Source organism: Clinocottus analis, unplaced genomic scaffold, assembly GCF_023055335.1.
Source record: "Clinocottus analis isolate CAN_PGR_092001 unplaced genomic scaffold, fCliAna1.0.p SCAF_4, whole genome shotgun sequence".
NCBI classification, from domain to species: Eukaryota; Metazoa; Chordata; class Actinopteri; order Perciformes; family Cottidae; genus Clinocottus; species Clinocottus analis.
The window spans coordinates 7,335,116-7,349,289 of NW_027176153.1; the positions used below are offsets into that span (position 1 = coordinate 7,335,116).

Genomic DNA, 14,174 nt, shown 5'->3' on the forward strand with positions numbered 1-14,174 from the left:
TTTATTACACACTCAAGCATTGCAATGTGGCGTCTTGGCTGCTACCCCAGTTTCTGTGAGTTAACACACTAATCTCCCACACAGAAAATTTGTGGTAAATACTTGTGCCTTTAAATATCAGCCGAGTGTAAGAGAGGCTTTGAAAGAACGGATAAGTCAAGAATGAAAGGAGATGTTTTACTGTGCAACTTATTAACCCTCCGTCGTGTGTGTTCCAAATATGACCCGCATAAATGAACGAAACCATCGGCAAAAAGAAAGTTTACTACTTTTACCTCATTATTCTTCACACTTGTCATTGGCTAGGAAACCATGCGGGATCGTCAGAAAAACAATGCATTTCCTCGACCGGGCCAGGAGCAGAGCCCAGGCTGCTTTGCAATCCCGCTCAGAGGAAGGGAGACACCGGAGGACCAGAACCAGGACTGTCAGACCCTGCTGCAGGATAATGAGGGGTTTCCTAAAAAGGACTCGTGAACATTACAATTATTTAGTCCATATGGACCGCAAAAATCAATGTTCCTAGCTGTAAAGGTTGTGTTACTTTTGTCGCCGGTACAACATTTGTTGTTTTGAACTTCTCTTAACAATGTTTTAACAAGGACAATTGTTGCTGGTGGCTGATGAATCTGCTAAAATCTGGTAGACTGAGTACTCGGATGTATCTGCAAAGCAAAGCAATGGGTGCGTTCAACAGCAGCATGAAAGGCATCCAAAAAAAGAAAGGAGAGACAGCAGCAAGGTGATAGGCCGGCAATGTAGGTGTGTCACTGTGGTATTGGATGGATATGATCAGCTAATCGGGATGACATGACGATTGGCAGCACACGAGTGAACGCCACTGGGAGGGGTGGATGGCTGGCAGGTGGGCGATTCAACGCAGGGGTATCAACCGGACTTAAAACGTATTCTTATTTCGTCCAAGAAGCCAAATCGCCCAGAACAGTATGGAAGAGGATTAGGGCCTCATGCTTTGACATGTGCCCCCCATGTCAAAGAGCTGGAACACACACACACACACAGCGCCGCCGCTCCTATAAGGCACATTACGCGCTGTGCGTAGGGCACCACGCCCAGAGGGGGGCACCAAAAAATATGCAACAAAAAATCATCAGAGTTATAATAATTATAATGCCGATATTTCTTTAGAATAGAAATATTAGGCACCTTTTAGGCATGTGTATATCACAAAACAGGTAGAACAAGAGATATGTTTAATTGCTTTACAAAAAAGGTTACGATGGTGCGACCCCCCCCCCCCCCCCGCAAAACAAATACATATTCAACTTCCCAAGCTGGCCGTGGTGCCCTGCTCAGTGGCGACAACGGGAGTCAGGGTCAGAAAAAAGGCCCGTATTCAAATCACAGCCTTTTTTATTTGCATCCGTGAAAAGAGAAAAATGAAGTGTAAGTGTAATCGGTGCCCTGGTGACAAGCGCCTTGACTCTCCCTGTTACAGTTGCCTCTGTTGAGCGACGTGCTGGTCCCACCTGCAGAATGTTAGCTTCGCCTCATGCCTTTCTCCTGTGTATCCAACAGATGCTGGTTGACTTGAGGAGGTGGAAAGAAATCAACATTTATTTGACTTTTTTCTTTTCTGTCATTGTGTAGTTGTTCGTTCCAACGCATTAGCATTTACAACACTTTCCTCTGGGGTTTGTGTAAATGTCAAGTTACTGGCAAAGTTCAAAGACACTCCCTTCTCATACCTCGCCCTGTGATAATTTATGAACCTGACTTTCACCCAGTGCAAGTGCTGACTTCTGGGAGGTATTTCATGCAAAATGTCTTTCAACAGAGTTTTAGGGGGTTTGTAAAATTGTCTTTCAAAGAGTGAAAAGAACTATTCTGTCATGTTGTGTTGGGTGCCGGTGAGATAAACAACACAATGCAGCCTCCTTGTGGAAAAGAGTTTAAAAGGATCCCAGCTCAGGCAGCTCAATGGTGAAGAATGCTGGATCTCACTGTGATCCGTCCTCCTGGGTAATCTTCATTAGGATCGTATGAGTCCATGCCAACATTTTGCCATTCAAATCTGTAGACCGTGCCCACTGTTCGTTTGGAGCATGTACATCTCACACGTTACACCTTTTTAAACATTTTGACTACCGGAATTCTAGTAATTTATTTTGATAACACTGTGAAATCTAATTTGTCCCTTGGATCTTCGACCCACGTTTGAGTGCTCACACGCTCGGTTCCCCCGCCTGTTAATGGCCTGAAAACCCTGATCATCTGACCATTGTGGCCCTTCAGGGTAGAAATACTCATAACTCTTTTGTGTTTTTGTCATTTGAATAAAATAACACTGTCAACATAAAATATAAACACATTCAGGAAAAGTCAGTGTCCTATAGTTACATGGATTTAGTTTAAAGAAAGTTATTGCATTGCAAAATGGAAAAACAGTCAAAATGAGGTTGTTTGAGTGGCAATGTAATGGAAAGCATTTAAAACCGTATTTGCAGCATGCTTAATAGATGCAAAATACATTTGCCTACAAAAACATTACAAAATAGATTCTTATTTCCCCCCGAAATGTTTAAACCATTATCAGGCAGACTTTGTGTAAGATAATAATGTTTACTACACACAGACCAGGAGTGTTTGCCATGTTCCTGTGGGAGTCCTTACCTGCAGGGTAACCACTCAGTTCTAGTGGTGTGATATTGCTCCCTGGTGGTCAATTGCTGGGAAAAAAAGGGAACTACAATTGTATTTTCTTATCCTGAATGCTGTTCAGAGAGATACACTAAAGCTGCCCGTCACAACCAACCACCCTACTGCATAATTCTGATTTATCAGTTTATATTTATTTAATACCCAACACAACTAATTTCTTGGCCAAGTGTGAACAGTTTTTTCCCCTCCAAATAAAATGTTCCACACATAAAGGGATTTTTAACACATTTAAGGTAGAAAATACCTCGTTAAACCAAAATGCTTTTGTTTTTCCAAACTGTCAGAACATTTAGGCTGTCTGACTACGCCAATGAGTATACATTTCAGATGCAGGAAACTTAATATCAATAATTATTTTCCAATCCATAAATAATTGGATCTCCTGCAAAGTCCAATCAGTTAATAACAAACTGACCTGATCAAGCAAAAGGTGTTTTTTTTGTTGTTTTTATAGGGTCCTTTCCACTTCTTTTCCAATAATTGTCAATACTTGTCTGCATTATTCCCTTGGACACAAAACATGGGGAGATAATGTCCAGCCGGAAAAATACCAAAGTTGTACTTCAAGTCACACTCGAAGTGGACAATCGCACAACTCCAAATCAATGCTAGTGTCGTTCCACGTCTGCTAACCTAGAAACATATCTAGTTGGACCAAAAACATGATTCAATAATAGCTTTAAGAAGTAATGAACGTGATTAAGTTTGACTGTGATTAAACAATGGAAACATGTCTACAGCTAAATATGTGCAAGTAACAAAAACAAAATTGCTGCCATTTTACAATTTCAATCGCAAAAGTTGCTTTACGGGTTGCTTTAAAAGTTGCTTTATAAGTTGCTGTCCGGGCGGTGTCTGTCATTCATTAAATCTTGATTCTAAGTGTAGGTCTTTACCGCAGATGAATTAAGAGTGGCAACTTGTTAAAGTCAAGTAGACCCCATACAAAGGTCGACAAGTCGGCACTCTCCCAACAAGCTGTTAAAAGGCTCATTGAAACAATGAACTGTCACTAAAATGTCAGAGGGGAGACCCAGCGTTCCCTAGGGCCTTTTTTTCTCACAGTAAGAAAACACAGTTTAAACCCGGTGTGAAATAAACAGGTCCTTATGTAACACATTCAGCTACACATTTGCTCACTGTTTTATAGCCAGAGAAGTGTGATCTATATTATTTATTTAAAAATTATTTCAGCACGATTTTAAAAAAAACCAAACAGATTTGCTAGATCCTAAGCCTCACCTTAGTCCGGATCAGCTATTGAGACTGTTACTGATACTGGTGTGTGAATTTTTTTTACGTGTAGGATTGTATGTAGGATCTAGCGGCATCCGGTGGTGAGGTGGTACATTGCAACCGACTGAAACTTTGTGCCAAGCGTGTAGAAGAAATGTGGTCAACACAAGTGTGGCTATGTCTATAGCCAGTGTTTCGTTTGTCCTTTCTGGGCTACAGTAGAAACATGGCTGACTCCATGAAGACGACCCGCTTTGTATTCAGATATAAATGGCTTCTTGTAAGATTAAAAAAAAAGATTGCTTTTGGCAGATGTTACGGTATATGCTAAAGAAAGCATACTTAATACAATCATGCTTCTTTTCTTGCAGCTTTTCCTGTAAATGCTACATGCTGAAGCGTTTTGTGTTCAGTACATGTACATTTTCGATAATGAGAGATAAGAACTGTCCCTGATTACAGATTCTAGACAATTTGTTTAGATGCTAGATACTTTGATTTATTCCGGTCAGATTGAAGGGAATTTAAGTTTAATTTAAATTATTATTTATTACAGCTAATTTTTCTTTGAGTCATCAGCATTAAAAAATTAAACCAAATGCATAATTTTCCTTCAGTAAACACATTTTTTTTATTTGGTTTGGTAGCAAAAACAGCACCTCAGGACAACAGTATGATGCGGGCAGCCTCCTAAGGGGTCGAACAGTTTCAGTTACAGGACACACAGGGAAGACATGCACTACCTACTGTAGCAGGCCATTTTTAAGACACTGGTTGACCAACAACGCTGGAGCACTGTTTCAGTACATTCACATTCCTTTGACAACACCGCTGTCTATGCATCACTGTATTGAAGGAAACAGCCCTTTGTGCATGGAATAGCTGTTGCATAGAGTTCAAGGGAGTTTTATATATATATATATATATATATATATATATATATATATATATATATATATATATATATATATATATATATATATATATATATATATACTTTTCCTAGTTGCAATTTGCCCAGTTTTTATCTGACTTTCTGTGACAAAACTACTCTGTTTTAGTTCAGACAATCAGACATCAGACATACAAAATAAATTCTTTGGTCCCTTTCTTTGGTAGTGTTAGGATCATTTATTGCTTCATAGAAATGTTTAGGCTCCATTGGAGAGTGGCTGGCAAGCATTTTACTTCATAGTTGGGGGGTATGGGAGGGGGGTGGAACTGTAAGTATAAAACTAACCAGAAAGGCAGAGAAGATAATAGCAGACAGGTAGCTACACCTCTAAACCTGACAGCTCAATCCTCAATGACCTCAGAGGACTCGGACACCACTCTGCCGTCTCGGGTCTCAATCATCTTGATAACAACGTTCTTCTTGCTCTGGGTGGTGGTGTAGCCGCCGCCGCCGGTGCTACCGCTGCTGAATCCACCGCCACTGCTGTAGCCACCACTGCTGCTGTAGCCGCCGCCGCTCATGCTCCCGCCGCTCATGCTTCCGCCATATCCGCCTCCATACCCACCGCTGAAACCGCTAGAGTAGCCGCTTGAGTAGCTGCTCTTCACGCCACCGTCCATTGGGTAACCACCGTAGCTTGCTGTTGAGAGAGGGGAGGCCAGAAAAATCAGTCAGACGTAGAAAACAGACAAAGAAATGTAACAAAATCCAATCAATGAAGTCTGGTAGTTGTCCTTTCAGTTAGGGACGGCGAAGGATGGCAACGATGACTTACTGCTCTGTTGGGAAATGTTGATGGACTTGATGCCAGTCGCCAGCCTGTCTTCCTCTCCCTCCAGCAGTTTCCTGTAGGTGGCGATTTCAATGTCTAGAGCCAGCTTGACGTTCATCAGGTCCTGGTACTCTCTGATCTGGCGGGCCATGTCCTGCTTGGCTCTCTGCAGGGCTTCTTCCAGGTCCCTGATGCGGGCCTTGGCGTCCTTCACTGCTATCTCACCGCGCTCCTCTGCCTCTGCGATCTGGGCCTCCAGGTTGGCGCGCTGGGAAAGAAAAATGGCCCGCCAAAAAAATAAGGCTTTGTCCACTCTTCTGATTGTTAAATGACAATAACAAACTATATATGATGGTTCATGTACCATGGTGCCAAAACACATGTTGCATACCTGTCCCTTGATGTTATCAATCTCTGATGTCAGTCTCTGGATCATGCGATTGAGGTCTGAGATCTCTGTCTTGGTGGCCCTCAGGTCATCTCCGTATCTGCTGGCGGACGTCTGCATCTCCTCATACTAAACAAAACACAATACCAGACATTACAAACAGGAAACCCTATCGACTAAAACACTGCATGTGCTGATTCATGAACTGATGAACGGTACTAAGCTTTCCTTCAGTATAAATGTAAACAATACACATGGCAACTACGGTTTGCAACACCACTCTGGATAAAGGAAACAGGTAAATAAGAAGACTTCAAAAGGAGCTCTCATTCACCTTGCTTTTGTACCACGTCTCCGCCTCGGCACGGCTGCGGTTGGCGATGTCCTCATACTGAGCCTTGACTTCAGCCACAATGGAGTCCATGTCCAGGTTGCGGCTGTTGTCCATCTCCACGATGACGGAAGTGTCCTTGATCTGTCCCTGGAGCTCACGAAGCTCCTGAAGAAGTACAAAGAGAGAGATTGGTAAACCCTAGCTCATCAAGGAAGCCCATCTGGCAAGTGCGCTTCAAGGGGAGATGAGTCAAGATGCAAAACAGATGCTAAGAAAAGGCAGGGAAACAACCAACACCACCGAGAAGAATTGTTTGTGCCGTACCTCCTCATAGATCGACCTGAGGAAGTTGATCTCATCGGTCAGACTCTCCAGCTTGGCCTCCAGCTCAACCTTATTCATGTAGGCCTCATCGACATCCTGGAACCAATTAAAGTCGTGTTAGAATGGATCATCGCTAGGAACCCTTCAAGAGAGAGGTAGAATTTGCCAACTCAGGCAAGTGGAGTAAATCCTGACGCTGACCTTCTTGATGAGGACAAAGTCGTTTTCGCACTCTGTGCGCTTGTTGATCTCATCTTCATATCTGAGAAGGAAAACAATAAAGTTCATGGTTAGATTTTGAATGTTTATAAATAGTCTTTGGTTTATACACCAATGCAACACTAGGAGGCGCCAGTAGTCCATGTCTTGAACTCCTTTGGGACATTTGCCTCTAACAATGTGGGTTGACCCAGGGCCAAGCCTGAAAGGCCGACTGACGTCTCTTCCTGTGGGGACGGACCTCCCTCGGAATTCTGCGGATACGTAAGGCCCTATTGTAGATGTTTGTGTTCGAGACATGTGCATGTAAAATGATTTCTACCTTCGGTCATATGTAATGTAATGCAATGGGTGTTTGAAACATGCCTCTCCGGTGCTGTAATTCCCTACAGTTTGTGTATGACGCAAGACAATGGACAGATGTAGGGAGTAGTCCACAAAAAGATAAGTTCAGTATGCTGCAAGGCTAGTCTTGAAGCAAAAAAAAACAACTCCAGCTGTATTTGATTAATGAATGAAGATTCTAGGCATTTTGAAAATTCCTTCAGTGCAACCTAAATGAAAAAGGTGAATCCTAGATTAAAAAAAATTGTGCTTTTTTTATGGAACCGGAACGAGCCAGACTGCATGGAAGTGTTTGTATTTAAGATCTACATGGACCCCTTTTACACTCACTTGTTCTTGAAGTCCTCCACCAGGCCCTGCATGTTGTGCAGGTCGGCCTCCAGCTTCATCTTGTCGTTGCCCAGGCCGTCGAGCTGCCTGCGCAGGTTTGAGATGTAGGCCTCAAACATGGCGTCGATGTTGGAGCGGGTGGTGGTCTGTCCCTGCAGCAGGCTCCACTTGGTCTCCAGCATCTTGTTCTGCTGCTCCAGGAAGCGAACCTGATGCGCGGAAAAAAGAAGGGGGCATTTATTATAAGTTGCGAGTAAGCAACCAATCCAGTATGTAAAGACAGAGTCCTTGTCATCAGTTGTAAATGAAAATATGATGGAAATGCTCTGCCGTGTCAAAACAACCTTGCCATCCCAAATACTCAATCGTCAGGATGAAGCTCGCCACGTCTCCTGGTCACCGTCTCCAGTCATTGTTGTTCTAATCTAACTTTGGAGCTTTGAAAGCTGCTGTTGGCTGAGTTTCAGACTGGCTGGGCTTTTCCAACGGAAGGCATGACCTACGTGCATCCTGACAGGAGGCAGAGGGGGTGGTGTGTGCGTGTGTTTGTGTGTAGATGGGGGCAAGACGAGGTGTCAGAGCCAGTTAACCCTTCTCCAGCGTGTCTTCCTGTTTTTGTGAAGCGAAGTTCGCAGCCAAATAGGGGAAAGCCCAGAGAGAGAGGGGGTGGTGAAGCAAAGTCGCATCCGCAGGCAAATGCAGGAAGGTAAATATTTAACTGCGTTATCGAGGTGATGATCGAGAGAGAACAGCGAGTGGAAAGGAGGTGGAGTGGGGAAAGTGGGAGCGACATAACAAGAGGAGGAGGTGGAAGTGGGAAGTTTGCATATTTGTGAACTCAGTGGACCCTGATCTGACACATTGCACCATACAGGTGGAATCCAACCAAGAACTTCTTTACTTGAACCGGAGTGAACGCAGATAATAAAGGGCCTTCAAATGGATTGCCACGGCGAGATAGCAGGTGATAGAGGGGTGGAAGTTTATCCGCTTTGTGCCGAAGCATGCAAAACACACTTTATCTTCCTTTTTTAATCGTTGCGACGGTAGAGGGAGAGCTGATACGTAGCCAGTCAGCTGACGTTGACTGAAACATGAAACCTTTTTAAATATTAATCTACTGCTGAGGCCCCAGAGGACACACACAAACACAAACTCCTGAGTATAATATGCTGATTTTAATGAGTAAAAGTCAACAAACTCCCAATGGACACTCCTTTTTTAATGCAACGCTGTGAAAGAAGATTTTGTGTGTGTTTGGGAGTGGTGGGGGCCACCAGGGCAGCACAAAGAGCCACACCCAGCAGAGGGAGGGATCATTCCCAAGGTAACTCGTATCACAAGCCTGAAGCTTTGCCCTGACACACCCTTAGCTCTCTCTCTCTCTCTCTCTCTCTCTCTCTCTCTCTCTCTCTCTCTCTCTCTCTCTTTGTATTTGTCTTTCCCAGTCTCTCCCTTTCTGCAAGTCTGTTTTTCATCACTATAAAAGGGCAGCTTGAGTCAAACCCATGGAGAGCCCAACATTAACGTTGAGCGATGGCACGTTTCAATTTTTCTGCCTTTGTGGGAGGTGGCGAGATCAAGGCAGGGGGGCGGGGGGATTCTACTTTCAGATTTCAGAAAATCACCATCGCAAGTCATGTGGCCAACATATGGACGTCTGTATTAAATAACAGCATAACAGTGCCTCAGCAGCTGGAGAGAAAAATGTAAACTTTATTGGACTGCACCGAGCTTTCCACGCACCCAAAACAGGTTCTGTCTGCATAAATAGAAACCCACATTTCTTAAACACACTCCTGTGTCGGCCCTCGATTACACACTCTTACCTTGTCAATGAAGGAGGCGAAGCGGTTGTTGAGTGTCTTGATTTGCTCCTTCTCCTGGGTGCGGACGACTTGGATGTTGGGGTCAATCTCAAGGTTCAGGGGGGCCAAAAGGCTCCTGTTCACAGTTACAGCGGTGATAGGGGCCTGACCGCCCATGCCGAAGCCCATGCCCATGCCGCCGCCGCCGCCGCCCATGCCACCACTGAAGCCCATGCTCATGCCACCGCCACCCATGCTTGAGTTCAAGCCATAGGCGGTGGAGCTGGTGATGCCCCCAAAGCCCCTGTTGCCTCCTCCATAGGAACTATTGACGTTGTAGCTCCTGCGGCTGGTGATGCCGCCCGATCCTCCGGAGTAGGAGCTGCTGCTGAAGTTTCGCGGGGCGGTGGAACTCCTCACGCTGTAGGTGGTCTGCTTAGAAGAGCGCATTTTGAAATCTGGAGGAGTTTCTTGTGGATGAGTCTGGGAAGGTCAGACTGCAATGGCTCGGTTGGCAATGCAGGCAGGGCAGGCAGGCAGTGAAAGAGACCAGAGCGGATAGAAGGGAGAAGAACTTACTGAGGAGTTTTAAAGCCTGTGGCTGTGGGAGGGGACTGTGCAGAGCTGCCATTGGCCTGCGTGTCTGGCTGAGAGAGGGAGGCAGGGCTGTAACATTACACTTCTATGACACATTGTCCAGTCACTCAAAAGCATTACCTGGGCTCTCTGCAGGCTTCTCCGTGTTGTTAGAGAAAACCTGGTCTTCTGAGAGGATTGTCGAGTGGTTGTATTTCTTTGATCTCTTGTTTGCTTGTGCCTGTGTGTCCAGGAAAAACTGCTCAAAAAGCCTGATTCAACTGGTCTTTTGAAAATATAAATAATTTGTATTCTGCAGCTGTGCATGAGAAAAACACGTGTGTGTGTGTGCGTGTGCGTGTGTGTGTGTGCGTGTGCGTGTGTGTGTGTGTGTGTGTGTGTGTGTGTGTGTGTGTGTGTGTGTGTGAGAATGTGGGGTGGTACTTACCGGTGATTATCTCTTAACAATCAACAATTATAGTTAATTTGGCAATAATTTACATGTGTTCTGCTTCCCTTTTCTTTTCTTTCACCATCCCAGGCCCTAGATCATTAAACTACTTTCAAATGTATCAGTTGTCACTTTATCTATGACTATTCTTCTGTCTACTACTGTACCATATTATATTCTATACATTCACATTATAGTCCATTGCTACAGTATGGCTGCAGCACTTTTTTCTCACTTAAACTCTAATTTTCTTCTACGTGTGAGCACTGTTGGAGGGAGCCTGCGAGCTAAAAATTTGATGATTCCCTCCAATTTTTTTTTACAATTTTATTTACAATTTGTCGTTTAGTTTTTAAGAAAATTGCAAAATGATCATCATGCAGCCTGTTCTCACCTCCAACTTTTGTGGGAAACTAATACAAACTAATAGTGATAACTAATAGTTATTTTTAAATACTGTTGCTTGGTCAGTGGCTCTACCACGCAAAGAGCAAACCTAAAGCAGAAATGTCTTCAAATTTGCAAAAACTCTACTGGCCAGCAAGGGGCCACTTCTCCGGTAGCAAAAATAAAAAAATAAATCAGATTGAGAAAATGACTACTTCTCGCTTGATTTATTCCCTCAGTAAACATTGTAAACATGAGTTTATGTCTCAATCTCTAGTCTCAAGTCTGTTTTAATTCCAACAGTTAGCGAGCGTATGTTTTAACTTTCAGAAGTATGACCACAGCAGCACGTCACAATAACTCATTTTGGTGGAGGATTAACAGTTTTGGATGCTTTAGGGCTCAAAATTCTTCGTGTGCTGCTGGAAACCTCTGCACAACACCTTGCCTTGCTTTGAATTCCACATGTAGAGTTGTGTGTGTTTATGTCTGCAAACCAGGGGAACCGCACTAACCAGCTGCCTGACAACAGGGATGTTTGGTTGCCGCCACCATTTTGCCTGAGGCTTTAAAAAATAAATAAAATGAAAGTCGGAGCCTTTATTTATCCTCACATTCAGCCATTTGTACATGTGTGTGTCTATATGCCTACACAACAAGCACCTCGGACTTATGGTGGATCATTAGTGTCTATAATCATCTGTCTAAAAATCATAACTAAGCATTCTTGAGAGAACTACTCACTGTGCAAACATTGCTAAAAAAAAAAATCTTACACCACACTGATAACTGAGCCACTAATGCTCCCATCACTCCTGCTTGCACTGTTACTGAATCATGTTTCCCATCAAGCAGCAAGCAGCGTGCAGCTATGGCGGCATACATGGCTGTCTGTCCACCAATACCGGCCTTGCATTCCTCTCCTCCCCCAAACATTTATTTCCTCCTCCAGTCCCTCACCACGATGAGTCACTAGTCCCGGCGTAACCCATCCAAACCCCCCCCTCCACCGCCGCCATATCCTCTTCCCTCCACCTTCTCTAACCTTCCTCCTTTGCCCGCCTTTCGCTCTTGGCCTCATTATCATCATGGAAACACACCCAAATAAAATCCCACCCCGTCCCCTTCCAGGCAAAATGGATGCCAGCCCATGAGCAAGGCACTGGCGACTGCAGGCCACGGGGTTGCAAAGCTCAAAGGGATGGAGTCAGACTAAAAAAAGAGCGTGTGGCAATATTGATACAAAGTTATGAGTTTTAATTAGAAATAAACATATTCAAAGGGCAACACCCTCACTGTCTTGTGAAATGTGCATGACTGCAATGAAATGACAGCGATCATATATTATCACCAGGTTTTGAGTCATGTTCATTCAAAGCCCACAGAAACAAGAAGTGACCTCTCTCAGAGCGCTCGGACGTTAATTGCATTTCAGCAGCTCCACCATAAATTATGAAATATGCTTTGGTTGATCGTATGACTCTCATTACTCTGGTCATGCGGAAAGTGAATGATACAAGTACAAAATAAATACTTCCAATGGTTTTTTGAAACAGGTAAACACACACACTCTTTTGAATCCAACTGTTCAGTACATTATCCGAGGAAATATGTAGAATTCATAATCTAGTGTGATTTTACTCATGCACCTTGTCTACCAGCTGCAGAATTCCTTGCAGCTCCAGATTTGCGTTGTTTCTATTTTTGCCTTTTTATTTATTCATTAAAAATAATTAGATTGCCATTAATTTCAGAATATTTCAGAATCGCAAAAATGCTTCATCACTTGAATACAACTGAACAATAGGACAAATGGGCAAATCCTCGTCTCTGATTGGCTCTCCCTGCTGAGAGCATACGTGTGGTCCCTTGAGAGCTGTTCTTAAATTTATCACACTTCCACCTTCTTGTAAATGGGCTTAAATAGATGTGTTTAGTTCGTGTAAGTACAAACCCTGATGTCAACACTGCTCTTGGGTCAAGACGCCATCCCATGACACCAAAAGGAAACACAAAATCGGTGTCAATCAATCATGAAATGCGATTTGATGCTATTGACATTTGTCTTCGGTATGTGCTAAGGAGATAAATGTGCACATGAGACGTCAGTATTGAGATCACTCAATACTGAACTTAACTACCCCAACAATCATTACATCAAACAATTTATCTTGAAGCCTCTGCTTCGTTCAGCCTCTTGTTGCAGCGGTAAAAACAATGTTCCAATCACATTTGGACTGACTGAGTGACATTAAAAATGCGTGCAACAACACCAACATCTCTCTGACCGCGACGAGGTGATCAAATCTCATTTGGTCTTTCATTGCGCCATCACAGGTTGATATCTGTAGGCAAACCAAAGCTTAGCGGCCCGCTGGTGTTTCTTGTTTGACGGACCTTCACCCTGGGTGTGCTGTAACACCCTATAAACATCTGAGAGGACCTACTGCTGTCATCTGTGCACAAAGCTGTCAGAAGGTGTGTCGGAGTGTTGTAGTATAGATAATGTAGTGTGTGTGTGTGTGTGTGTGTGTGTGTGTGTGTGTGTGTGTGTGTGTGTGTGTGGGCAAAGCACTTAGGGTGTGTGCTGATGCATGTAACGCTCTCTCTCTCCTGCGCTCCACTCGACCATAAAAGACACACAGACTCGAGAAACTTTTTTATCGTACAGGCCTTCACACCACTGCAAATATGAAATGTCTATGGCTTTTATTGTGAAAGGTAAGAATGGAAGGAGTACATCTGGTTGTGTTGTCTTCTAAAGTTTGTCATCTTTGTTCATATGAGTTGTTGTTCTTCTTATAAATATTGGTGCGGCTAAACCCTTTCCATCGAACATGATTGTTTGATGCAGTAGCGGGCCGTGGTTTTAGGCTATAGGTTTTTAATGAGTGCCATATAGTCCACATCACGGGCTGACTGGGGGGAAAAAGTGTGTTGACCCACTCTGCAGCAGACACCCGACCCGCGGAGCCGCTCCCTGCCAGAGTCCGCCCAGACACCCCGGCACAGCGTGGCCCTGCCCCCCTGGCTGAACAACTTGACCAGCCCAACCTCGTCATCAACAATGCATGTTGTCCATATTGTCAACCAACCAGTCACATTTAGTTATAACAAAACCGCGGCAGTGCACAGACAAGACTTTGCAGCACAACAGCGCCGGCACAAGCAGTGCACATTAGCACGGGTAGAGGCCGCAGCTAGAGCCACCAGCAGCCCCAGGTGCAGCAGCAACAGCGCTGTTTATGATTAAATACGACTGCAAATGTAAAACAAAAACAGTTACATAATCAGCATTTCACTCACGAGGTGCACATAAACCTCTGTGGGAAAGGGGTCATCAGTAAATCCTGAGATTCTAGCTTCT

The 14,174-nt window shown here is 44.0% G+C and overlaps 1 protein-coding gene across 1 annotated transcript; it reads right to left on the reverse strand.

Annotated features, from left to right (window-relative positions):
* Positions 1–4,524: 4,524 nt before the first annotated feature.
* Positions 4,525–9,938, reverse strand: krt8 (keratin 8). Its single transcript, XM_068597043.1, has 8 exons — positions 9,415–9,938; positions 7,586–7,794; positions 6,893–6,953; positions 6,692–6,787; positions 6,368–6,532; positions 6,037–6,162; positions 5,649–5,913; positions 4,525–5,513 (listed from the first exon to the last, which is right to left on the reverse strand). The coding sequence occupies exons 1-8, from the start codon at positions 9,841–9,843 to the stop codon at positions 5,215–5,217; spliced, it is 1,650 nt and encodes a 549-aa protein (XP_068453144.1). The 5' UTR covers positions 9,844–9,938; the 3' UTR covers positions 4,525–5,214.
* Positions 9,939–14,174: the final 4,236 nt, after the last annotated feature.

Coding starts and splice junctions, on each gene's coding strand:
- krt8 (XM_068597043.1), bottom strand. CDS start 9,843: ATGCGCTCTTCTAAGCAGACCACCTACAGCGTGAGGAGTTCCACCGCC. Junction 5,914..6,036: donor TTGATAACATCAAGGGACAG/GTATGCAACATG, acceptor TTTCTTTCCCAG/CGCGCCAACCTGGAGGCCCA. Junction 5,514..5,648: donor CAACATTTCCCAACAGAGCA/GTAAGTCATCGT, acceptor CTCTCTCAACAG/CAAGCTACGGTGGTTACCCA.